This window comes from Strigops habroptila, chromosome 22, assembly GCF_004027225.2.
Source record: "Strigops habroptila isolate Jane chromosome 22, bStrHab1.2.pri, whole genome shotgun sequence".
NCBI classification, from domain to species: domain Eukaryota; kingdom Metazoa; phylum Chordata; class Aves; order Psittaciformes; family Psittacidae; genus Strigops; species Strigops habroptila.
In genome coordinates this window covers 1,448,637-1,475,112 of record NC_044298.2, presented here as the reverse complement: position 1 = coordinate 1,475,112, position 26,476 = coordinate 1,448,637, and the positions used below count along the sequence as shown (strand labels likewise).

The 26,476-nt window shown below is 46.8% G+C and overlaps 3 protein-coding genes and 4 pseudogenes across 3 annotated transcripts; all 7 read right to left on the bottom strand.

The window, feature by feature from the left end:
• Positions 1–666: 666 nt before the first annotated feature.
• Positions 667–1,017, bottom strand: LOC115602779 (feather keratin 1-like). Its single transcript, XM_030474182.1, has one exon. The coding sequence runs from the start codon at positions 1,015–1,017 to the stop codon at positions 667–669; it is 351 nt and encodes a 116-aa protein (XP_030330042.1).
• Positions 1,018–5,717: 4,700 nt separating this feature from the next.
• Positions 5,718–6,068, bottom strand: LOC115602515 (feather beta keratin-like). The gene has a single exon (XM_030473696.1). The coding sequence runs from the start codon at positions 6,066–6,068 to the stop codon at positions 5,718–5,720; it is 351 nt and encodes a 116-aa protein (XP_030329556.1).
• Positions 6,069–11,162: 5,094 nt separating this feature from the next.
• Positions 11,163–11,926, bottom strand: LOC115602723 (annotated as a pseudogene).
• A 2,365-nt stretch (positions 11,927–14,291) lies between these two features.
• On the bottom strand, positions 14,292–17,328 carry LOC115602514 (annotated as a pseudogene).
• A 7-nt stretch (positions 17,329–17,335) lies between these two features.
• On the bottom strand, positions 17,336–18,052 carry LOC115602512 (annotated as a pseudogene).
• A 2,323-nt stretch (positions 18,053–20,375) lies between these two features.
• On the bottom strand, positions 20,376–20,711 carry LOC115602724 (feather beta keratin-like). The gene has a single exon (XM_030474105.1). The coding sequence runs from the start codon at positions 20,670–20,672 to the stop codon at positions 20,376–20,378; it is 297 nt and encodes a 98-aa protein (XP_030329965.1). The 5' UTR covers positions 20,673–20,711.
• A 3,412-nt stretch (positions 20,712–24,123) lies between these two features.
• On the bottom strand, positions 24,124–24,885 carry LOC115602817 (annotated as a pseudogene).
• Between the last annotated feature and the right edge of the window lie 1,591 nt (positions 24,886–26,476).

Below are 26,476 nucleotides of genomic sequence, written 5' to 3'. Positions count from 1 at the left end.
ATGTTTATGCAAAGTAGATACATATCAATACATAGTATCCACTTTGCTACAATGTGACTAATTTGTTTTCTCAAACAGCCTCTATTTTTTATGAACTATCGACCACATCTACACAATATCCCCAAGTTTCCTGGCTGTAAAATGATCTCTTAGCAGAGAGGTCATCAGCTAAAAATACTTAACTCTAGTCAACATGGAAAAGTAGCTTTTGATTAATAAAACAGAGGAACAGTGAGAAATCTTACCAAAAGGGAGCTGCTGAAGGTTTTTCAAACAAACACCAGAAGACTTGGATAGTGATGCAGCATAACTTTAACGAGGGCAAAAAGCAGAATGAAAAAGTACAAAGTATATATTTCTAGGATTCAGTAAGACAACAGCTAATGCGTCTCTCACCACGGGTTACTTTTCTCAGTGCTGCTATGAACTGAGACAATAAAGTTGCACTTACAGCAATAGAAAAAATAATATTTCATCAGAAGTATGAAGTATTCAAAGAATAAGACAATCAAAGGCATGATTTTAGAAGCTTCCATGGCTGCATTAACTTCAGGTGGAATTGTGGGTGTCTAACATCACATCTGAAAACCATGGCCATGAGCTCAATCCTGTGTCGTGTCGTGCTTCAGCATTCCTGGTCATTTCTTTCCACTTTCTCCTCTCACTTCAGCATGGCTCACTAAAGCCACTGCGGTAGGTGTTGTAGTGGTGGTAAGGCTGGCTGTACCCACTGCCCAGGCCTGGGTAGCCAAAGCTCCCTAATCCCAAGGAGCTGCCAGAGTTGATGGGCACTCCCTCCTCACTCAGGATGCTGCCAACGGCAGCGGAGGTGGAGGATCCTACGGCGGTGTTCTGAGGGAAGGAGCTGAGGATGGGTCCGGGCAGGGTCACCACCACAGGAGAGGGCTGGATCACCACGCGGGAGTCCTGGCACTGCCTGACACAGGGCTCATTGCAGCTATTTGCCAGTGAGGTTGGGCCACAGGAAGTGGGAGCACACAGGTCAGAGCAGGACATGGCTATAGGACAGAGAGAAGTCTGAAATACAGGGAAGAAAGTAAATTTAATAAAATTCTGTATTAAGTTTATAGAAGTCAGTCAGGAGCATAATGTCTATGAAAGTACCTAAAGAAGGTGGTCAGAAAGGTGATCACTTATCAAAGTCCAAGGTAGACAGTCTGAAAATAGCATGGAGTTTTCTCTTAATTTTATAAGGCTAGTGGAACATGCCTCTGCTCCGTGTTGGACTATGAATTGTGGTGCCAGCCATGACAAAATTTACCCTAAGCCTTACCAGCAAAGGCATCTCCTGTTCTTTAGTAGTTTCCCTTTGCACTGTATCTCTGAAGTACAATTGCAGCTGTACCAGGAGATGGAGAAGAGCAGCTGGAGCTCTCAGCAGGCATGGAAAGTGACCCTGAGCTGAACACTGACACATGACTGGGTTTAGTGCCTTAATGCTAGAACTTAGCTGCTAACAGCCCAGACAGCACAGTTTGCAGAGCTGTAGAGCAGTGTTTGAGAAGTATCCTTTGCTCCCAAATGTCCAAATGTTGTATGACCACAACAGGCAAACTTGGAGAGTGCAGAAGCATTAATTTCCTGATCAGAGGTTTCTGCCTTGATTTGAATTTAATGTATTTGAGTCTGCTGGGATCCCTGCTCTTCTGCCTGTGGAAAACAGGACTTAGGGATAGATCCTTGGACTCAACATGATTTTATGCCAGTTTCTTAAGATGAGATTGTAATTCCAAGTTCGTTGGCTAACTACTCCTTTAGCACAAGTCTCTAAAATGGAGCATGGAGCTGCTTGTTTTGACAGACAACATTGCCAGTATTCTCTAAGCCCTGTCTCATTACACCCTGCTTCACAAGTAAATAAAGCCCTGTTTTTGATAGAACTAAGGCTTTTTAATTTTCCTTCCCAAAAGGGAAAAAGAAAAAAAAAAAAAAAAAAAGCTAGCAATATTTATAAAGAACTAAGAATAATAAGAACAAAAAAGCAGTCATCAAAGTAGCAGTTTAGCATTTAAAAAGACACTGAGTAGATTCAGACTTACCTGTTCATCTGGGTGAATAAGGCAAGAGAAGTGGATGGAAAAGTCTTGTGTTGTATAGGCTTTTATACCATGTTCCAGACTGCCAGCAGACCAGAGACATACATTATGCATGAAATTATTTAATGATTTTGCATGCAAAATCCACCAAACTGATCAACCTTCTTTTTTTTTCTGACTTTTAAAAGCTCTTTCACTATTGCTCTATTTTTTTTTTCCCTTCCCCTTTTTACATTCACATTCCAGTACAGACAAAGCTTTCATCTTCACCAATGGGCACCCACTGAATTGCTTGGAAGACTGTGGTGACTCGTCTGAATTACAGCAGTAATCATGTCACCTCCTAAGGCCAATGTAAATCTTATGCTTCATTTTAGTCATCAAGACACTGCTTAAGGGGAGTATATGTGATGCATAGTCCTTACTCAAGACTTCACTCCTTTGACTGAATAACCATTTAGGACCAAGGTGGGGGCTTGGGCTCAAGCATTTCCATTTCAAGGACTCAGCTTTACCACAAGACAAGATGTAGAATAGATATTCCCAAATTTTGCACTTCTGCACTCTTTCAATCCCACACATATAGCTGAGATGAACATTGCAAAGGTTAAAGAAAATAAAGACTGGTGAGAGTTGCTGATCAGAGACAACAAAACACATTCTAGAGCTGCTTGGACTAACCCACAGTTCTCCATACAAACCCAGTGTATGTATGAATGTAGCTAATACACATATATGACTGCATTTCTCTACCCAATCATAAATTTAACTTCATTTTCCATGCTAAACTCAACCACACCTTCAATGAAAGAGCTTGATTATTTAATCTTATTACTTTGTGGCATTTATTAACTGCCTCTAATTTTCAATATTATTTCTGTGGAGCCTCTCATCTGAGGAATCACCATTATTCCAACCTGAAATCACACTAAGTCGCTGTGATGTGCAGCACTTTTCACATCAAATTAAATACAAATGTGGATGTTAAAGATTGCTTTCAAGTATTGGTTCTTAGAGCCAGGGTTCTGCCTGAGCCAAACAACGGCATCAGAAGTTGCACCCAGCAGTTCTCCATTACATTAATCATTACATGATTCTTTTACCTCTGCAGCCTGCAGTGGCCTGCCGTGGCTGTCCTCCAACCTACTGGAAACACTGGCAGAAATTGAAAGGATGCAAAAAGCAGGGATGAAGTCTCTCCTTTTAGCAGCACTGTTCCTCAGCGAGAGATATGAATTAACTTTAAATGAAGAGTGGTGGTGTATATGGGTTGGTCTTGGTCTTCAAAAGAACAAAGGACTTCAAAGTTCAGAAGAGCTTTTCACTAATGGCTCAAATACACAAAGTTTCATGTTACCTGATGTTCAAGGTGCATGACAAGATCTCAGCACTCACATCACCTGGCTAATAACCCAATTGAAGTGTGTGAGTCAAGATCACTCAAAGAACTTCACAAAGTAATTCAAGGGAAACACCTTCAGAAACTTTAATGATTTTATAAAAAATTTCTCTAATTGATTAAAAAATTAAATAAATAAATAAAAAATCCAAACCTTCATCTTCTGTAAAATGCTATACAAGGTTTTTAAAAAAGGATTTTTTTAAAGAAAAAAGTCTACATATTTTAATGATTCTCCACAGGAAAATTCTCCTCTCCATTTCTATATAAGAAGGAGAGAGTCTTTTTCTTCCCTTTCCTCAAAACCTCTACTATCCAATGCTACCTGGAGTCTTCTTAAAAAATTATTTCCTTAGCGTTCCTCATCCTACATAGGTGAAAACTATCTCTTACTTGGAGAATTCATTCCCCTTTCATCTGTGTAATGGGATAGCCAAAGAATGCCAAGTTTTCCTCATTCTCACCTCTAGGGATATAAACAGCATTTCTTGGAGGGTATATAACATTTTAGAAACATTAACAGCCTGCAAATATTTTCGTTGATATTCTGCCAGTTCAGTCTAGATTTCACTCAAAAGGCTGAAAGCCTTTAGATCTTGCTTTTCGGTGTTAAAGCTGATGAACAAGGATACCTCTCACTTATGGATCAGTGATGGAGTTTCACATTCCACACACTCAATTACAGCCCTTTGTGTAACAACAGAGAGCTCCCTGACAGTCTGGTGAACTACCAAATTGCCAAAGAGCTAACAAATTACTTACATGAATCAAAATTTTTAGCATCTTTATGTCGGCTTCAGAGGCCTGAGTGTAACAGAACAAGGCATTCAAATGATCAACAGATCTCTGAGATGAAAGAAGCTTTAAGGAAGGCTTTTCATTAGAAGCCAGGATGAGGCTAGACTGGTACGTAAACCATAAGTAATTTAACTGCTGGGGACAATTTAACTACTGGGGACAATATACTAGCTGCAATAGATTTTATGACTGGAATTATTTCAGTGCCTACATGAGGATCTCTTTCATTTCCTTTCCAAATCTATTGGTTTAGTACCTTCAGTAGCTGTTGCAAGTTTCATTTAAATCTCAGCTCTGTCCTTCAGCAAAAACAATTTACTTGTGAGGATTACTAAAGGTTTTAATGCTTGCATGTCCTATATTTATTTTGTGTTAACATTCTTCATTCCTTGACATGAGCTCATGTTGGAATTCTGTAGGGCTGCAGTCAAGACACTAAAGACAACTTGGCTCTTATCAGGAGCCCTAAAAGACGCAGTATTTATGCAGTAAATAGCAAGTAAATAGACCAAATATTGTTGCTGAAGATGCTATGTGTATCTCTCCTTTGAGACTTCTGCTGTTTTACTTCAGCAGAAGTCATGTTTTCATGTTTTACTTCACAAATCCAAGCATTCAAGCAGTGATTTGGTGGTAAAAGAATGTAAATCTTTCTTTGTACCCTGCAGCTCCTCATTAGAGTAATTGAGAGTGTGAATCACAAGATTCCTTAAAACAAAATCATTATATGCTGGATTAGATACCTTGCCATTGTGCTAGATTATAAAACACTTCTAGCCTTGAGAATAATGTCTTGGCATAGATGCAGAAAGCCAAGTAATATGATGAGTCAGTGTGGAATCATTACGCAATTCAGCTGCTAAACTAAATATTTTCTCGATCTGGAGCTCTAAACATATGTTCTTCTCTTATTAGTGGCCCCAGTATTATTCATATCATGTCTCTGCCTAGTGATGATCTAAGCAGTGAAGAATTTCCCCCAGAAAAAACCTCAAAAGGAGGGAGGTGGTGAAGCAAAATATAACTGAAGACCAGAGATATGATAAAAGCATAACTTTAATAACACTAAAGAGTGAATTGAAATACTGCAAAGCAATAGGTTTCAGCATGGGAAGAATGGCACATCTCGTGATGATGTGTTCCATGGACAAAGCTCTTCTCTCAGTGTAGCATTACACCTTGACAATCAAGTCCCATCTACTGTCTAAATTATAAGTTTTACACCAGGCAGTATCAATTACAGAGTTGTGCAGCAGAACTACATACTTGTTTAGAAATATAAAGTAGTAGAACAAGAGTAGGGCCCTCACTTTAGGGAATTACTAACTACTACAGCTCCATAAACTTCAGGTGGAGCTGTGGGTGTCTAACATCACATCTGAAAACCATGGCCATCAGCTCAGTCCTGTGCCATGTCGTGCTTCAGCGTTCCTGGTCATTTCTTCCAGCTTGCTCCTCACGCTTTAGCACGGCCCGTAGAAGCCACTGCGGTAGATGGTGTAGCAACGGTAAGGCCGGCTGTACCCATTGCCCAGGCCTGGATAGCCAAAGCTCCCTAATCCCGAGGAGCTGCCAGAGGAGATGGGGATCCCGCCAGCACTGAGAGCGCTCCTGATGGCTGCAGATGCTGAGGATCCAATAGTGGTGTTCTGGGGAAAGGAGCTGAGGATGGGTCCAGGCAGGGTCACCACCACAGGAGAGGGCTGGATCACCACTGTTGAGTCCTGACATTGCCTGACACAGGGCCCACTGCAGCTATTTGCCAGTGGGGTTGGGCCACAGGAGGTGGAAGAACACCGCTCATAGCAGGACATGTCTGTGGGATGGAGGCAAGTCTGAAATACAGGACCAGAAGTGAATGCAATGTAGGAATCACATTACACTTACATTTTCTCAGCTCAGGACAACAGAAGCTTTACAAGGATCTTTTTAGGAATTGAGTGGGGTGTGAAATGAGAAGGAAAGTAAATTCTTAAATATGCTACATGAAGATGGAGGCTGAAGTAATTCTCTCTCAGTTTTTGGTGTTCCAGTGGAATAGCTGGCAGCAGAACAAAAGGACACGTACCTGTATCATTACTTTTAGTATTTTGATTGGCTGTATGTCTGGAAAGACACTACTGAGATCCAGCTCTGGGTATTCAGAGGATTGTAGTAATAGTAATTATGAGTAATACCTAGCTACAAATGTACTTATGAAAAGAGTTCAGTAGACAGCTGGAAAATGAAATGAATAATTTTCCAGGTTCCAACTTTGCCTACAAAGAGGTATGAATTTCAGTATAGTTAAGGATGCTTGAAGCTGATGTCTTTGGAAATCTTTCCCAGACAACTTGTCCACAGTAGACAAGTTCTCAATCCTCTGAGAAAGCCAGGATTTAGAAGCATAGAATGGTGAGGTTTGGAAACGACCTTAATATCATCTAGTCCCAAACCCCTGCCATGGGCAGGGACGCCTCACACTAGACAGAGCCCTGGGCGACAACAACCTGGCCTTGAACAAAATATTCCCTGAACAAAATATTCCTTGAACAAAATATTCCCTGAATACTCACTGTGTCTGGTTCCAACACACCACTAAGAACAAAGTTTGCTGTTTCTTATGTCCATCTCAGTTTGTTGGGTGCTGAGGTCTCCTCTATTTTAGCTATTCTTTTCCTTTGTTCTCACAGTCCCTGAAACCAGTTCTCTAAACTTGCAGGAGATGTCATTGCTCCCTATAACATAATTTCAAACCTTGGCTCTTATAAGACACTAAGCAGAGCTTTCTGATGATGTCTATCAGATTGAAGTCCACGTCAACTACTACAGCAGAAGGTTGAGCATGTGTGATTAGAGTCAATATCCTTGCTGAACTCACAATGGCTATTCCTTCTAATCTCAGTATGCAGCTCCATATTATCTTCATTTTGAAAGTGGTATTTAGAGCTCAAAAGCTTGTGGTTCCATGTAATTGATTTTTAAAACCCACAGACCTCTGGTTAAACCTTTCTAGTTTCTCTGCTCAACAGCTGTTTCTTTTAGTATATGTATCATTTTACCTTCTTGTTTCCTACTGTGCCCAATAATAAGTTCATCATAATAAAAACGGGTAACACTGAAAAGCTTCTATGGAATAGACAGCAAAGAAAAGGATTTTTCTGAATGACATTTCTGAAGATAAATGCACCCACCTGCTTCACAAATGCTGTTGTTTTCATATCGCCCCAGCTGAAATTTCAGGCATGGCAGATGATGGATAAGACCCTTAAAGATGCAAAAAGCACATTGCTACTTGAAAGATGACTGAGCACAGAGATCTCTGTAATCATATAATGGTTTGAGTTGGAAGGGACCTTTAAAGATCACCTTGTTCCAACCCTGTTGCACAGGTACACTACCAATTCAGTTTGTTAATCTTTATTAATATTATTATGATTAGGATTTGGTAAATCACTTAGCATGCCTGAAAGCCCATATTTGAGTAAACTTATATCACCTTTTCAAGGATGTATATGGCAAAGTTGGGAGTCCAGAAATACCTGCATTTCCAACAGCAAAAACCTACGTTTTAAAAAGTCTTTCCCCCAACCAATCCAGCAACTAGCAGAATACTGTGGTGAACTAAGAACAGCAAACAAATTGTTATGAAGGCAAGAATTCGGAAAACAGAAAGAAGTAGATTTGAACTAACCTTGTTCACAAAAGAGGAAAAGGTAAGAGAAGTGTTAGGAGGGACCTTGAGTTGAGTTTGTTTTATAGTGCATCTCAGATGGCCTCAGGAGCACAGACATCCTTTGTGCATGAAATTATTTACCAACAAGTATGTCTTGAATGCAAAGTTCTTCCAACAGATTAAACATCTTTTCCTTACTATTTATTACTTTGTTTTCATTTCCTTATCTTCTGACATACATATTCCATCACACAAGTTTCTCTCATCTTCTGGTATTGTGGACCAAATTTATTCCAGTGCCACCTTTCAGGCACAACAAAATTTATGCTCTGGTGTATGTTTCACCTTAGTCATAAGGAAAAATATTAAGAATTTATACCATGCATAATTCATCATTCAAAGGTGCTCTTTGATTAAGAATAGGAGTGTAAATCATTAAGAAATTCTTGTCACCAGCAATGTTTACAAAGCTCTGGCTCCAAACAAGCATAAGAACAATCCAGACTGAACTTTGTGAAGTTTTTATTGTGAAGAAACAAAAAAGCACAAACATATGCACACCTGAAATCCCACTGAATGCAGTGACAAAGAATCTAAGCCCTGCATGAAATTCAGAGTAAAATACTACTATACTATGTCAAATTTGGATAGTATCACCCTATTACACTTCGATTACACAGACTGAGGCACAGCTGATAACACATGGGAACATGTAAACCTTATTTATCTGTTCTTTTATAAAAAGAGCCTACATCTCCATTCTGTACCATCTCAGGCCATATATACGAATAGCATGGCACAAGTCACCTTGAGGACACATACAAATTTTAAACTATTTTGAGGTATCATCCCCTGCATAGGGGAAAAAAACCCAACACAACACAAAAGGACTTGTTTGCCGCTGTACTTTTTCCCTTGCTACAGGCTAAAGAACAATAGTAATTACATTGCAGACTGATGGAATTCCATCGCGTAAGTGGAATACATATATACACTAAACGGTTTTTAACTCTACTTTGCAATCTCTCCAGTACAAGCTGCAGAGTTTGAACCTCTTGTGAGCATCCTCGGGTGAGCTGCAGGGTTTGAACCTCCTTGTTGAGCATCCTTCACAATCATTCCATGATGTCATGCTATCCGAAGATGGGCAGTTCCAGGACACTGCTTTCTTTTTTCTATTATATCAGCAACCATAGACTAAGGGGTTTATGGCAGAGACTAGTGCTCCAAGCTTTTTCATTCACCAGCAGCACAAATGTACCTTTCAGGACATGTTGTTGTTGGGTAAAGGCCACTTAACTGGTCGCTTTATTCTCCTGAAATTCATTTCTGTACTTTCTATGCTACAGGTCCATTTACATCATAGAAAGACACCTTCCTTCCACCAAGAATGAAGTCATTCTTTGATGTACATCAGAGAGTAATCAGTGATTCCTCAGAGATCTAAGTAAATCATTAATTACTTCAGTCGCAGCAGTTCTGTCAACAGGGCACCAAATACTTGCGGATGCATTCCAGTCCCTTCAATTATTTGTATGGAAAACACACTTATAGAAACCAATTTTTAAGCAGAGACTCCATTCAATCTAGGACCTATTGATTTCCCATCTTTCATAGTTTGCTTTTGCTGCCTCAAGCCACAGCCTAAAAGGGAACATAACCCATGTTATCTCTAAACCATTCCCCCCCCCTCTAATTTGGTAACTTTGCAAGTAAGTAATTCTTAAGCAAAGAAAACTTCTAAGCTTAAAACATTTGGAAAAATATAAACCTATCTCTTTTCCCCTAGCATATGAACTTTTGGGCTGATTCCAGCAGTGAACCTGAATGCCAGTTTTCTTCCCACTAGTTCCTTCACTATCTCTATCAGCACTACAATATTTCAATTTTGAAGTAGATATTAGTGGGCTTTAAAGGAGAAAGCCCTGAATGAAGTGTACAGTCATCAAAATTGCACAACTCTCATTCATGTTGCTTTCCTATGCTATGTCCTGTCAGACCCTGCATTCTCCTGCATAGCAAGAGAACAAAGGCACTGCTACAATCAACAACTTGGATAAATTTCTCAGAAACTTATGTACCTACAGACAAGCTACTCTTTATTCTTCTTTGATGTCTCTTAGCTGCACCCAATACTGTGAGTTTTAACAACATTGAGAAAACCCCTAGATGGTAAGAGGAACAATTAGGTTTTAATCTTATGGGAAATACCTTGGCCATTTATCTACTTCTTTTTTCCTCTGAATTATGAGAGTTCTTGTGTGGATTAGCTAAGCAACGAGATTTCATAGATTGTGCTTAATGTTTGAAAGAGAGGATATCAAAGCCCATCATAAACTTCTATTAATGCTACAATGGTTTTATGATTCTGCTGAGACTTGAACACTCACTTCCTCTTTGAAGCCTTGCATCAAAATTACTCATGGAATGTCATGGTTAAAGCTTCATAGGCTGGTAGTAACCAATCTAATCAAAACCAGATACTCAAACATTACTTCCGAATTATGGAGTTCCATATTCTGAGAGTTTCACAGATGCCAAATATGTGATAAGATCAGAAAGTTACCAACCTAAAAGAGCACAATTGTACTCTTAAGCACAGATGCGGAAAAAAATTTGGGGAAAAAAAAATAGCAAGAGAAATATATATGTAAAAATGTTCAGTGTTTCACAAGAGTCTAAACAATGAAAATCTTTTTATCAGGTTGATTGTGGTGACTATTCAATTCACATTTTCCACTGAGAAGGTACTTTGCAGAGAGTTGCCATAGGACATATTCCACCCCACGGGGATGAAAAAAGGAGGAGAAGAAAACCATAATGAAACTTATATTCAGATGCAAAATGAGTTTAATAATGAAAAAGTCAAGCAGCATTCAGCAAAACAAAAGGAATATATATATTTATAAAAGAGAAAAAAGCCATTTAACCCATTGCAACTGAAAGACAGCAAGACAGACTCCACTTTTACTTAATTCCTGAATAAAACCCCTCCACTGATCGTTTTAAAGTACGGCATTATACCAAGACAACATGAAATTCAAAATCACAGAGGCACGGAAAGTCATCAAAAGCAGGAATTTCAAGAGCAAGACATATGCTGGCCAAGTGCCCAGACAGCACCTTACTTCTCTCTCTCCTTTTCAAGGAGGGAGGGGAGCACTGAACCCATCTGTCACTTCCGGCCAGCAGCTCCATCCTCAGTCCGACACCTGGCTTCGGGCTTCCTGATTGATGGACATCCATCCTGGCTTTAGCAGGGCAGGCTCCTTCTGCCGCAGTAGCGGCCACCAAGGCCAGAGAGGCTGAAGCCCCCGGAGTTGATGGGCACTCCCTCCTCACTCAGGATGCTGCCAACGGCAGCAGATGCTGAGGATCCCACGGCAGTGTTCTGGGGGAAGGAGCTGAGGATGGGTCCGGGCAGGGTCACCACCACGGGAGAGGGCTGGATCACCACACGGGAGTCCTGGCACTGCCTGACACAGGGCTCGTTGCAGCTGTTGGCCAGTGGGGTTGGCCCACAGGGACGGCACAGGTCGTAGCAGGACATGGCTTTGGGGTGGAGGTGGACCTGGGAGAGAGGGCAGCCAAAGCACAGGCAGTGTTAGAGTGACAACCTGCTTGGCAAGAGCAAAGGTACAGGCTGGGGAGCTAGGATGCCTGTGTACAGTGGCAAAGAGCCTCAGTATGGAGGAAGAGAGCCTCAGGAACTGCAGTTCCCAAGGAGGCACAGAAAAAGTGTAAGACCTTCTTCCACCTCCCCCAAGTGGAAAACAAGAGGAAGAAACACAGAGAACAGGATCAAGGAAAATGGCTCCCAGCAAAAGCTACCAAAAGGCTAAGGCACAATCAAGGCCAAAAAAGAAAGAGGAGAGCAAGATAGGAGGCAAAGACACTTGCAGCTCACCTTGTTCTCCAAGGAAGGCAAGGCAAGTGAAGTGGATGAGGGAGCCTGCTGTTGGGCTGACTTTTATATTGGCCCAGACAGCCCCAGGCCCAGAGACACCCTTTGCTCATGTAAAGTGTTTACCAACAAGCTCATCTTGCATGCAAACCACCACAATTAAAGAAATGAGGACAGTGCTTACATTCCTTGCAACGCAGCCTTTTCATTTCCCTGTTTGTGACGTACCCATTCAGCAACAAGCCTCCTTTCAAGTGACAATATCAGAGGCCAAAATTATTACATGAAACATGACACAGAAGTATAAAAATGATTCTATTGCACAGTACCTGAGCAAGGAAAATGCACAGACAGTGGACGGGTGCAGCCCACAGTCCAGGTCAACCATCAAGCTCCTGGTGATGAAGCAGGACTGACATCAGGCAACACAGTCACTCCACACACCAGAAGCAGATCCCGGTATAGTAACCTGGGCCATAAAGCTCATCAGTTGCTGACCAGGGCCACAACAACCAGACAGAGTCAAGCACAGGCTGGGAATTCCATCCACAACTTCGGGTCTGGATCAAGGGGATCATGGTCAGGCATACACAAATGTGCTAAAGAGCAGGAAGCTTACACTCCTGCTGCTAAGCTGAAGAAAAGGAGAAGGGCTCAGTACAGAGCTTAAGTAAGGCCCTGGGTTAAAGGGGAGTAGGAGGACTGAGAGGCCCCAGGTGAGGCTCATCACGGCCGTTGGCCTGGGAGTTCCTGCACTCAGGCCACTAATGTGCAAGAAGAAGAAATCTCCTCTGCACCTGGGACACAGCACACCAACTCCATCTATTACCGCAGTCAGGGGGAGGGACTTTTCCTTCAAGAGAACAAGCTTACATTCATTGTATATGTGCAAAATCTGTCCTTTCTTCTAAGCATCCTTTCAATCCTATCCCTGCCCCAGAAAATCCATGGGTAGGGTCTCCTACCAGACCTTCATATTCCCACATTCAATGCCCGTGGTGAGGGTCTGCTCAAAGACACCAGTGCCCTGCTGCATCCTGCTCCCTCTGATCACATGCAGCTAATGATGCCTTCCCTCCCTGGTATGATCTTTTCAGCCCACCTTGTTTCTGCTGTCAGCACAGAGCTCATGAGTTTTGGTGGACAGTGCATCCCCCGAGGGCCTTCCTGCACAAGAGGGAACAGCAGGGCTGCTGACAGCAGCTTTCATTCAGAGAAGATAGGGCTTTAGTTATGGGGAAAGGCGCTGTAGGTGTTCCCATCACATATGGCACAGCACAAGATGTGCCCATAACTGCCTGAAGCAGGACGGGGGGCCAAAGGATGAAGCATCAACTGTGCAAGACTAGAGGATGAAGCAGGAAGGGACGGGCAACTTGTCATCTCCTAGATCACCAGTTCCAGGAGCAACTGCTATATCTCAGTGGAGTAGGCCACACCACCTACATGCCAACTCCATGCATGGGCAAGATTTCCCTCCCTGATCTCAGTGGACTTGCAGTTCAGGGCAGAATTGGAAAAAGACACAATGGCTGCACCCTGAAGGATTTCTTCATTTCATCTTCTGGTGTACAAGAGACAGAGAGGGACTCCACTACAGCTTCATGGGCAACAAGTCATGTACACTCCCAAGCAGTGACTCTACAGGCCTAACAGCTATATACTTCAGAAAGGGGCCTGAGGAGCATGTAGAGATGGTCTGGGGCCAGAAGTGGTGGGTTACTGTTTCTTTGACATCTGAACATGCCACACACATCTACTGGCCATGGAAAGAATTGAAGGGGTTTGATGAGAGACACAAGTCTTTTGTTCAGGACAAAGAGATGTGCGTGACTTTGAAAAGGTGGTATCACATGCAATGAATTATGCCATCCAAGTGACAATTTCAGCTGAACACAGCATCCCAATCTCCCAAGAAAGATGTAAAATACGACACCCCTTCACTCACACCTTTCCCCTGTATAGCATCCCATTTTTGCCTGGAAAACTTCCCTGGGCATACAAGGAGGGAAGGAACACGAGGAGACTCAAGCTACAATGCAGCATAAACTTTAATGAGTCTAAAGAGAGAAACAAAGCAGTGAATCCTGGAAGAGACAATGTCCAGGCTGCTACAAGGGCACCTGACAGTCAGGCACCTTTCCACAGCAATGGTACACACATCTTCCTCCAACACACACTGGGAGAGAGTGGTGATGAGGAGGACCCTCTCCGCTTGCTTCAGGATGAACCCGTGGCACAGGACAGCAGGAGACAACAGGGACTCATGATGCGGAGAGGAAAGCAGGAGAAGGGGAAGACATCAGCTGGACACGTTTCCAGACAGCACAGGCCGGCACCTTGCTTCCCACCCCCCTTTGCAGGAGGGAACGACGATGCTCAACCGATCTGGGAAGCCTGGCCAGCAGCAATGTCCTCAGTCCGGCACCTGGCTTTGGTCTTCCTGGTCGATGCACTCACTGGACATCCATCGCGGCTTTACCAGGGCTGGCTCCTTCTGCCGCAGTAGCGGCCACCAAGGCCAGAGAGGCTGAAGCCCCCGGAGTTGATGGGCACTCCCTCCTCACTCAGGATGCTGCCAACGGCAGCGGAGGTGGAGGATCCCACGGCGGTGTTCTGGGGGAAGGAGCTGAGGATGGGTCCGGGCAGGGTCACCACCACGGGAGAGGGCTGGATCACCACGCGGGAGTCCTGGCATTGCCTGACACAGGGCTCGTTGCAGCTGTTGGCCAGTGGGGTTGGCCCACAGGGACGGCACAGGTCGTAGCAGGACATGGCTTTGGGGTGGAGGTGGACCTGGGAGAGAGGGCAGCCAAAGCACAGGCAGCGTGTGAGGGGCAGCCTGACAGCCTGCTCGCTCAGAGCAAAGGCACAGGCTGGGGAGCAGGGACAGCCTCAATAGGGAGGAAGAGAGATCAAAGACATCCCATCCTGAAACATTCCCTGAAAAAAGTTGTCCCCCACCTCCCATTGTGGTTGCAAGGACCCAAGACTCAGGAACACAAGCAAAGAGAAAGGAGCTGAGTAAATCTGGAAGACAGAGGAGAACAGGAGAAAAAGAGTGGGAAAAGGCGGTTGTACCTCACCTTGTTCACCAAGGAGGAGAAGGCAAGAGAAGTGGATGAGGGAGCCTGCAGTTCGACTGGCTTTTATACTGGTCCAGACTGCCCCAGGCCCAGAGGCACCCTTTGAGTATGGAATGTGTTTACCAAGAAGCTCGTCTTCCATGCAAAGCATCACAATTAAAGAAATAGGAACTGTTCTTAATGTTCCCTGCAACACTTCCTTTACATTTCCCTGTTCATGACTTGTCCATTCAGCTACACAGGCTCCTTTCAACTGACACTATTAGAGCCCTAACTTTTCCAGGGGAAATGACACGTCAGCACAGGCAGATGATGCAGCCAGTGATGAGCAGTCTCCTACCTCACCAGGTGAAGCCAGACGCTTGCCCTGCGGGGCCTCCCTTTAAAGTGTTTCCTGATGCATGCGGCCAGTCTCTTCATAACCTTGAGCCTTCAGCCTGGACATCCACACACAAGGGTCGGCTCCATCAGCCGCTCGCTCTTGTGCTATGCTCACGCTCTCTGCGTTAGGCATCGCCTTTCTAGGCAGGGCACCTCTGCTCTGGGGTTTAGACACTCTCTCTGAGACCGAGCTTTGAACTCAGCAGAAGTTGTTCTGCCTCTTTTGCCATCTTCCTTCTCTCCCTCATCGCCACCCACCTTTAACAGCAGAGTACCAGTGCTTAAGATCCAAGGCTATTGCCCTCCCAACACTCTTTGCTGGAGACCATGGGCAAAGCTGGACACACCCGGGGGACCAATGCCTGACCTGGCCAATCAATAGATGTCCTTTTTCCTGCCCATGTCTTTGCCACCACTTCTGATTAGCCACGCAGATGGATGCACACCAGGCATGACCAAGTACTTGGCAGGATTTCCACAGGGGACACAACCCTGCTCAGCTGTCAGCAGAGTCCGGGAATGATTGAAAGGACAATCAGAGGAGCTCGACACAACAGGCACCTCCTGCTCTACCTGAAGCAGCAACACAAAGTTTTCCTTGCATGTGATGGAGGGACTGAGAATTGAGATGGTGGGGTACCACTCCCTCAGTCTTCCCAGCCTGGGGCATGGTCAAAAGGACAAAAGCATTGCTGTTTCATACCTCTCCAGTCACATCCTGCGCAGCACCTGAGTGCGATTTCTGGAGGATTTAGTGGAAGTTGTCCCAGCTTTTAGCAGGAGGGTCAAACTACATGATCTCTAATATCCCTTGGAAACCAAACCGTTCTATGACTCACAGCACATCTGCCGCAGCGTGCCTTCCCTTCAGACACAGTAACACACAGAAGGACACGGCAATGCTTTTGACCACAAGACTGCTCGAGGTGGGGCAAAGATGCTTTTCCTGCTCCCCGCTCCCCCTCCACAGGCTTTCCAGCAGGTAACAACACTGCAATCTCTTTTAGATGAGTCCGGCGTGCACAGAGCCCTCTCCTACAACTTTTACATGCCCTTGAGAAAACCCTTCCCAAATGTGGAAAAATCCAGAAGAGAGGTCACATCTCAATTGACACAGTTGCCCTGGCCAACAGCTTCCCTTCAACTCCGTTGGCACTCTCTCCACTACCAGGATTTACACAAATGGCTTGGAGGGGGCGGGGGCAAGGGCAAGGGCATCTTGTGAGTGTTAACATACAGTCAGAGTGTTGGGCGGGTGGCTCTTAGCCTGCATAGAAACGTCTTCCAGCAGGTCATTGTCATCATGCCTACTCCAGCGGAATCCAGTACCCAAACTCGCTTGCGGTTCACATGTCCCCCGACAGAGCCCCGTGCCAGCCTCTGTACGTTCAGAAAAGACAACACGCCCCATGTCTCTTTCAATGCCCATAGCCCTTGAGTGTAGTCAGCTTGCCCAGGTACAAAGCTGGTCTACCCCTGACCCTTATCCACCCACTCTTTCTCCCTCCAAGGCATCCCATTTACCCTTGGACAGATTGCCCGGGCATCCCATTACACTCCGCACGGTTTGACTGGGCATCCCAGGAGGGAAGGAACACAAGGAGACTCAAGCTACAATGCAGCATAAACTTTAATGAGTCTAAAGAGAGAAACAAAGCAGTGAATCCTGGAAGAGACAATGTCCAGGCTGCTACAAGGGCACCTGACAGTCAGGCACCTTTCCACAGCAATGGTACACACATCTTCCTCCAACACACACTGGGAGAGAGTGGTGATGAGAGACCCTCTCCGCTTGCTTCAGGATGAACCCGTGGCACAGGACAGCAGGAGACAACAGGGACTCATGATGCGGAGAGGAAAGCAGGAGAAGGGGAAGACATCAGCTGGACACGTTTCCAGACAGCACAGGCCGGCACCTTGCTTCCCACCCCCCTTTGCAGGAGGGAACGACGATGCTCAACCGATCTGGGAAGCCTGGCCAGCAGCAATGTCCTCAGTCCGGCACCTGGCTTTGGTCTTCCTGGTCGATGCACTCACTGGACATCCATCGCGGCTTTACCAGGGCTGGCTCCTTCTGCCGCAGTAGCGGCCACCAAGGCCAGAGAGGCTGAAGCCCCCGGAGTTGATGGGCACTCCCTCCTCACTCAGGATGCTGCCAACGGCAGCGGAGGTGGAGGATCCCACGGCGGTGTTCTGGGGGAAGGAGCTGAGGATGGGTCCGGGCAGGGTCACCACCACGGGAGAGGGCTGGATCACCACGCGGGAGTCCTGGCATTGCCTGACACAGGGCTCGTTGCAGCTGTTGGCCAGTGGGGTTGGCCCACAGGGACGGCACAGGTCGTAGCAGGACATGGCTTTGGGGTGGAGGTGGACCTGCGAGAGAGAGGGCAGCCAAAGCACAGGCAGCGTGTGAGGGGCAGCCTGACAGCCTGCTCGCTCAGAGCAAAGGCACAGGCTGGGGAGCAGGGACAGCCTCAATAGGGAGGAAGAGAGATCAAAGACACCCCATCCTGAAACATTCCCTGAAAAAAGTTGTCCCCCACCTCCCATTGTGGTTGCAAGGACCCAAGACTCAGGAACACAAGCAAAGAGAAAGGAGCTGAGTAAATCTGGAAGACAGAGGAGAACAGGAGAAAAAGAGTGGGAAAAGGCGGTTGTACCTCACCTTGTTCACCAAGGAGGAGAAGGCAAGAGAAGTGGATGAGGGAGCCTGCAGTTCGACTGGCTTTTATACTGGTCCAGACTGCCCCAGGCCCAGAGGCACCCTTTGAGTATGGAATGTGTTTACCAAGAAGCTCGTCTTCCATGCAAAGCATCACAATTAAAGAAATAGGAACTGTTCTTAATGTTCCCTGCAACACTTCCTTTTCATTTCCCTGTTCATGACTTGTCCATTCAGCTACACAGGCTCCTTTCAACTGACACTATTAGAGCCCTAACTTTTCCAGGGGAAATGACACGTCAGCACAGGCAGATGATGCAGCCAGTGATGAGCAGTCTCCTACCTCACCAGGTGAAGCCAGACGCTTGCCCTGCGGGGCCTCCCTTTAAAGTGTTTCCTGATGCATGCGGCCAGTCTCCTCATAACCTTGAGCCTTCAGCCTGGACATCCACACACAAGGGTCGGCTCCATCAGCCGCTCGCTCTTGTGCTATGCTCACGCTCTCTGCGTTAGGCATCGCCTTTCTAGGCAGGGCACCTCTGCTCTGGGGTTTAGACACTCTCTCTGAGACCGAGCTTTGAACTCAGCAGAAGTTGTTCTGCCTCTTTTGCCATCTTCCTTCTCTCCCTCATCGCCACCCACCTTTAACAGCAGAGTACCAGTGCTTAAGATCCAAGGCTATTGCCCTCCCAACACTCTTTGCTGGAGACCATGGGCAAAGCTGGACACACCCGGGGGACCAATGCCTGACCTGGCCAATCAATAGATGTCCTTTTTCCTGCCCATGTCTTTGCCACCACTTCTGATTAGCCACGCAGATGGATGCACACCAGGCATGACCAAGTACTTGGCAGGATTTCCACAGGGGACACAACCCTGCTCAGCTGTCAGCAGGGTCCGGGAATGATTGAAAGGACAATCAGAGGAGCACGACACAACAGGCACCTCCTGCTCTACCTGAAGCAGCAACACAAAGTTTTCCTTGCATGTGATGGAGGGACTGAGAATTGAGATGGTGGGGTACCACTCCCTCAGTCTTCCCAGCCTGGGGCATAGTCAAAAGGACAAAAGCATTGCTGTTTCATACCTCTCCAGTCACATCCTGCGCAGCACCTGAGTGCGATTTCTGGAGGATTTAGTGGAAGTTGTCCCAGCTTTTAGCAGGAGGGTCAAACTACATGATCTCTAATATCCCCTGGAAACCAAACCGTTCTATGACTCACAGCACATCTGCCGCAGCGTGCCTTCCCTTCAGACACAGTAACACACAGAAGGACACGGCAATGCTTTTGACCACAAGACTGCTCGAGGTGGGGCAAAGATGCTTTTCCTGCTCCCCGCTCCCCCTCCACAGGCTTTCCAGCAGGTAACAACACTGCAATCTCTTTTAGATGAGTCCGGCGTGCACAGAGCCCTCTCCTACAACTTTTACATGCCCTTGAGAAAACCCTTCCCAAATGTGGAAAAATCCAGAAGAGAGGTCACATCTCAATTGACACAGCTGCCCTGGCCAACAGCTTCCCTTCAACTCCGTTGGCACTCTCTCCGCTACCAGGATTTACACAAATGGCTTGGAGGGGGCAAGGGCAAGGGCATCTTGTGAGTGTTAACATACAGTCAGAGTGTTGGGCGGGTGGCTCTTAGCCTGCATAGAAACGTCTTCCAGCAGGTCATTGTCATCATGCCTACTCCAGCGGAATCCAGTACCCAAACTCGCTTGCGGTTCACATGTCCCCCGACAGAGCCCCGTGCCAGCCTCTGTACGTTCAGAAAAGACAACACGCCCCATGTCTCTTTCAATGCCCATAGCCCTTGAGTGTAGTCAGCTTGCCCAGGTACAAAGCTGGTCTACCCCTGACCCTTATCCACCCACTCTTTCTCCCTCCAAGGCATCCCATTTACCCTTGGACTGATTGCCCGGGCATCCCATTACACTCCGCACGGTTTGACTGGGCATCCCAGGAGGGAGGGAACACAAGGAGACTCAAGCTACAATGCAGCATAAACTTTAATGAGTCTAAAGAGAGAAACAAAGCAGTGAATCCTGGAAGAGACAATGTCCAGGCTGCTACAAGGGCACCTGACAGTCAGGCACCTTTCCACAGCAATGGTACACACATCTTCCTCCAACACACACTGGGAGAGAGTGGTGATGAGAGACCCTCTCCGCTTGCTTCAGGATGAACCCGTGGCACAGGACAGCAGGAGACAACAGGGACTCATGATGCGGAGAGGAAAGCAGGAGAAGGGGAAGACATCAGCTGGACACGTTTCCAGACAGCACAGGCCGGCACCTTGCTTCCCACCCCCCTTTGCAGGAGGGAACGACGATGCTCAACCGATCTGGGAAGCCTGGCCAGCAGCAATGTCCTCAGTCCGGCACCTGGCTTTGGTCTTCCTGGTCGATGCACTCACTGGACATCCATCGCGGCTTTACCAGGGCTGGCTCCTTCTGCCGCAGTAGCGGCCACCAAGGCCAGAGAGGCTGAAGCCCCCGGAGTTGATGGGCACTCCCTCCTCACTCAGGATGCTGCCAACGGCAGCGGAGGTGGAGGATCCCACGGCGGTGTTCTGGGGGAAGGAGCTGAGGATGGGTCCGGGCAGGGTCACCACCACGGGAGAGGGCTGGATCACCACGCGGGAGTCCTGGCATTGCCTGACACAGGGCTCGTTGCAGCTGTTGGCCAGTGGGGTTGGCCCACAGGGACGGCACAGGTCGTAGCAGGACATGGCTTTGGGGTGGAGGTGGACCTGCGAGAGAGAGAGGGCAGCCAAAGCACAGGCAGCGTGTGAGGGGCAGCCTGACAGCCTGCTCGCTCAGAGCAAAGGCACAGGCTGGGGAGCAGGGACAGCCTCAATAGGGAGGAAGAGAGATCAAAGACACCCCATCCTGAAACATTCCCTGAAAAAAGTTGTCCCCCACCTCCCATTGTGGTTGCAAGGACCCAAGACTCAGGAACACAAGCAAAGAGAAAGGAGCTGAGTAAATCTGGAAGACAGAGGAGAACAGGAGAAAAAGAGTGGGAAAAGGCGGTTGTACCTCACCTTGTTCACCAAGGAGGAGAAGGCAAGAGAAGTGGATGAGGGAGCCTGCAGTTCGACTGGCTTTTATACTGGTCCAGACTGCCCCAGGCCCAGAGGCACCCTTTGAGTATGGAATGTGTTTACCAAGAAGCTCGTCTTCCATGCAAAGCATCACAATTATAGAAATGGGGACGATGTTTATGTTCCCTGCAACTCTGCCTTTTCATTTCCCTCTTCATTATGTGCTCATTCAGTCACACGGCCTCCTTTCAACTTTAGAGGCCATAAGATTTTTGGGGATATGACACAGTAGTGAAGGAAGAAGATGAAGGCAAGTAGGAGATGGCCTACCTGACCAGCTGATGCTAGCCTCTCACCCTCCTGGAGCTTGTTTTCAGGTTTTGTTCTAAGCTGTGGGTCCTCAGTGCTTCCATACTTACCATTAAAGGTCAGACTTTCAAGACATCTGCCATGGAAGGACCAGCAAATTCCTCAGCTTTCCCTTTTGACCAGCTCAGGCTGTTTCAGGTACCAATTGTCTAAGTACGCTGTTGGGTTTTCTGTGCTTCTGTGATACCGATCATTGCTCTGTGGAGATACAAGCATGGCTATTTTCCCTCTCACTGATAACAGCAGCATTTAGATGGCCCAGTCATAAACACAGGCAGCTTTCATCAACAACGTTGCTCTACCACAGCCCAGTATTGGTTCAACACTCCTGTTAAAATGGGATGTACCCCCCCAAAACAAAGGCACATTGTGGGCGCCAAATGCATCTGATTTCCTCTTCCTCATGGTCCATCCCTCAACTTCTGCTCAACATATCACCATGAGAGCACACACAGCTTCAAACACTCAGCACCATTTCCATGCAACATGTAACTCTCCTCAGAAGCACATGACAGCTAGCACTGATGGAGAGCAGCTGATGTCAGGATCTCCCCAGAGAGGTGTTCCCAAGTGAAGGATTCAATGCTCTACACCGCATTTCCTGGGGCAGAAGAGGAGCTGAATGTTGCCAAAAGGAATGACAGCTCTGCCTGGGACACCAGCCACATTCTTCTGACACCCCAACTGGATCTTCATTGCAAAGGGTGGGCAAAACTCCTTTCTCTATTAGGTTGGGACTTCACAAGAGAGGCAGCTCTCTAATCACAGAGGCCTACACTAAATTCCTCATGTGAGATGATGAGGAGAGCTTAGAAGCTTGCATCGATTTACCTGATGAGGACAGCAAAAGTCCATCTATCCAGAAACGTTGTCAGGGCTCAGTGAGTGCAAGCTGCTCCCTCCAGAATGGGAGCCAGGAGATGAGCATTGTTACAAAGACAGGAGGACAGAATCCTCACCAGCAATGACCCCACTGCACAGTACCTGAGCAAGGAAAATGCACAGACAGTGGACGGGTGCAGCCCACAGTCCAGGTCAACCATCAAGCTCCTGGTGATGAAGCAGGACTGACATCAGGCAACACAGACACTCCACACACCAGGAGCAGATCCCGGTATGGTAACCTGGGCCATAAAGCTCATCAGTTGCTGACCAGGGCCACAACAACCAGACAGAGTCAAGCACAGGCTGGGAATTCCATCCACAACTTAGGTCTGGATCAAGGGGATCACAGTCAGGCATACACAAATGTGCTAAAGAGCAGGAAGCTTACACTCCTGCTGCTAAGCTGAAGAAAAGGAGAAGGGCTCAGTACAGAGCTTAAGTAAGGCCCTGGGTTAAAGGGGAGTAGGAGGACTGAGAGGCCCCAGGTGAGGCTCATCACGGCCGTTGGCCTGGGAGTTCCTGCACTCAGGCCACTAATGTGCAAGAAGAAGAAATCTCCTCTGCACCTGGGACACAGCACACCAACTCCATCTATTACCGCAGTCAGGGGGAGGGACTTATCCTTCAAGAGAACAAGCTTACATTCATTGTATATGTGCAAAATCTGTCCTTTCTTCTAAGCATCCTTTCAATCCTATCCCTGCCCCAGAAAATCCATGGGTAGGGTCTCCTACCAGACCTTCATATTCCCACATTCAATGCCCGTGGTGAGGGTCTGCTCAAAGACACCAGTGCCCTGCTGCACCCTGCTCCCTCTGATCACATGCAGCTAATGGTGCTTTCCCTCCCTGGTATGATCTTTTCAGACCACCTTGCTTCTACTGTCAGCTCAGCATGGCTCGTGAGTGTTGGTGAACAGTGCATTCCCTGAGCATGTTCCTGCATAGAAGGACACAGAGAGTTTTGATGACAGTGGCTTTAATTCAGAGAAGACAGGCCTTTACCTCTGGAGAAAGGCAGTATAGGGATCCTCACAGTGTATGGGATAGCAGAAGAGGTGTCCCTCTTTTTAAATGAAGCAGGACCAAAGACCACAGAGCAAAACATCACTTCTGAAAGGCTAGAGGATGACGGAGGAAAGAATAGGCAGCTTGTCCTCTCTGTCTTGGAGCTATGGAAATTAGTGCAGGGGTTTGCTCCCAGAAACAACAAGCCTAGTGTTCAGGACAAAGGGATATGGAGGACTTTGGGTAGGCATGTAAAGAACAGTGCTATCCAGGTGAACATTTCAGTGGGACGTCCTTCCTCCAAATCCCCCACGAAAGACATGAATCTTCTACATGCCTTCAGTGATACCTTTCCCCTGTATAGCATCCCATTTTTCCCTACACCATTTAGATTGGCATCCCAGAAGGTAAGGAACATGAGGAGACTCAAGCTACAATGCAGCATAAACTTTAATGAATCTAAAGAGAGAAACAAAGCAGTGAATCCTGGAAGAGACAATGTCCAGGCTGCTACAAGGGCACCTGACAGTCAGGCACCTTTCCACAGCAATGGTACACACATCTTCCTCCAACACACACTGGGAGAGAGTGGTGATGAGAGACCCTCTCTGCTTGCTTCAGGATGAACCCGTGGCACAGGACAGCAGGAGACAACAGGGACTCATGATGCGGAGAGGAAAGCAGGAGAAGAGGAAGACATCAGCTGGACACGTTTCCAGACAGCACAGGCCGGCACCTTGCTTCCCACCCCCCTTTGCAGGAGGGAACGACGATGCTCAACCGATCTGGGAAGCCTGGCCAGCAGCAATGTCCTCAGTCCGGCACCTGGCTTTGGTCTTCCTGGTCGATGCACTCACTGGACATCCATCGCGGCTTTACCAGGGCTGGCTCCTTCTGCCGCAGTAGCGGCCACCAAGGCCAGAGAGGCTGAAGCCCCCGGAGTTGATGGGCACTCCCTCCTCACTCAGGATGCTGCCAACGGCAGCGGAGGTGGAGGATCCCACGGCGGTGTTCTGGGGGAAGGAGCTGAGGATGGGTCCGGGCAGGGTCACCACCACGGGAGAGGGCTGGATCACCACGCGGGAGTCCTGGCACTGCCTGACACAGGGCACGTTGCAGCTGTTGGCCAGTGGGGTTGGCCCACAGGGACGGCACAGGTCGTAGCAGGACATGGCTTTGGGGTGGAGGTGGACCTGGGAGAGAGGGCAGCCAAAGCACAGGCAGCGTGTGAGGGGCAGCCTGACAGCCTGCTCGGTCAGAGCAAAGGCACAGGCTGGGGAGCAGGGACAGCCTCAATAGGGAGGAAGAGAGGTTAGAGCCCCGGTCCCAAACTACATCCTGGAAAGAAAGCTGATGACATCCCACCTCCCCGCACTGAAGAACAAATTGAGCAGAAAAGATGGGAACAGAATTAAGAAACAAGGCTCTCATCAAAAGCTACTGTGAAGCAAAGATTCAGTTGAAGCCAGAAGACAAAGAGGAGAACAAGACAAGTAGAAGAGTGCAACAAATTCGGTTGCAGCTCACCTTGTTCACCAAGGAGGAGAAGGCAAGAGAAGCAGATGAGGGCATCTGCTGTTAGAATGGCTTTTATACTGGTCCAGACTGCCCCAGGCCCAGAGGCATCCTTTGAGCATAGTAACGTGTTTACCAACAAGCTCATATTTTATGCTAATCACCCCACTTAAGTAAATGTGGTGGTGGTTTTTGCTCCCTGCAACGCTGCCTTTTCATTTCCCTGTTTGTGACGTGCCTATTCAGCCACACAGGCTCCTTTCAACTGACACTATTAGAGGCCAAAATGTTTCCAGGTGAATTTACAGCAAATTCAGACAGATGGTTCAATCAACTGGGTGAAGTGGTGCCATATATTTAGGTGATGTCAGCATCTTACTCTCCCGAGGCTCCCGTCTGGCTTTTATTTTAATGAATACAGGTTTTTTCCCATATAAACATACAATTAAAAGGCAGGATTTTGCTATGCTGGGACTGGCCAAATCCAGGATTGTGCCTCCAGGGTCTTTTTAGCTTTCCTAGGCATCTTCTTTTTGACCAGGGAGACTGTGCTATTGCATTTTGTATTTTCTTTGGTATCTCCCACTGTTCTTAGAAGGAATAGGCTTGTCTGGTTTGCCTCTCACTTCTTTCAGAATAGCCTGGAGGTGCCCAATCAGCAGAACAAGAATGTTTTAGAATGAATGATGATGTTGCTTTCCCACAAGTACTAGCTAGCCACTGCTCTTATCTTTCAGAAACCACTCTCTAACAAAAATGTCTTCTGGCTTCAAAACTCTTCCCTCTTCCATTCCCCATGTACATTCCTCAACTTCTTTATGCTTACATGCTGACAGGACAGCACATACAGTTCCTAACACTCAGCAAGATTTAAATTCAATAGAAAACCCTCCGCATTAGCAAGAGAGGGCTGGCAGTGCCAGCAAAGACAGCCTGGAGAGCAGCAGATGTCAGGATCTCCCCAAAGAGGCATTCCAAGGGAAGGATTCAATGCTCTACATTGTATTTCTTGGGGCAAGACAAGGGCTGAATGTTGCCAAGAGGAATGACAGTCCTGCCTGAGGCACCAGCTGCATTCCTCTGACGCCCCAAGTGGGTCCTCATTGCAAAGGGTGGACAAAACCCTTTCCCCAATTAGGTTGAGACTTCATTGGAGACAGACAAGTCTCTAATCACAGAGGTCCACACCAAATTCCTCATGGAAGAAGACGAAGAGAGCTTTTAGGTTGATGGGAGATATTTATCCGATTAAACATGCATGCAGAAGAAATCCCCAGTGTGACTGCAACACAGCAACCCTGTGTGTAATGGAAAGATATCCTTCAAACATAAGCACATTTTCATTATGCTGAAATCATACCGCACATCAGTTTTCTATCCACGGTACTTCCACTTCAAAACATTCCACAAACAAAATATTAAAAGCAAAGAATCTAGTTCCTACCTTTCTCCATTCTCCCCAGCTCGGTCCCCCATACCGAAGGTCTACATAAAGGCTCAAGATTGCTGAAACACCCTGCTCCTATGAGCTCCTATTGAGGACGTTGCCTTTCTTCCCTTCTATGACTTTGACCATACTTCTGCTAATGGATCAGCATGGCTTACAACTAAGGATGGGAGTGCATTTATACAGGTTTTCCTGGCAGATAAAAGCAAAGGGATATTTTGAGCAAAAGTTTTCTTTCAGGGAACACCAGAAGACAGCCACCTGGT

Bases quoted from the DNA above. Each gene is read 5' to 3' on its own strand.
- LOC115602779 (XM_030474182.1), bottom strand. From the start codon at position 1,017: ATGTCCTGCTCTGACCTGTGTGCTCCCACTTCCTGTGGCCCAACCTCA.
- LOC115602724 (XM_030474105.1), bottom strand. From the start codon at position 20,672: ATGTCCTGCTACGACCTGTGCCGTCCCTGTGGGCCAACCCCACTGGCC.
- LOC115602515 (XM_030473696.1), bottom strand. From the start codon at position 6,068: ATGTCCTGCTATGAGCGGTGTTCTTCCACCTCCTGTGGCCCAACCCCA.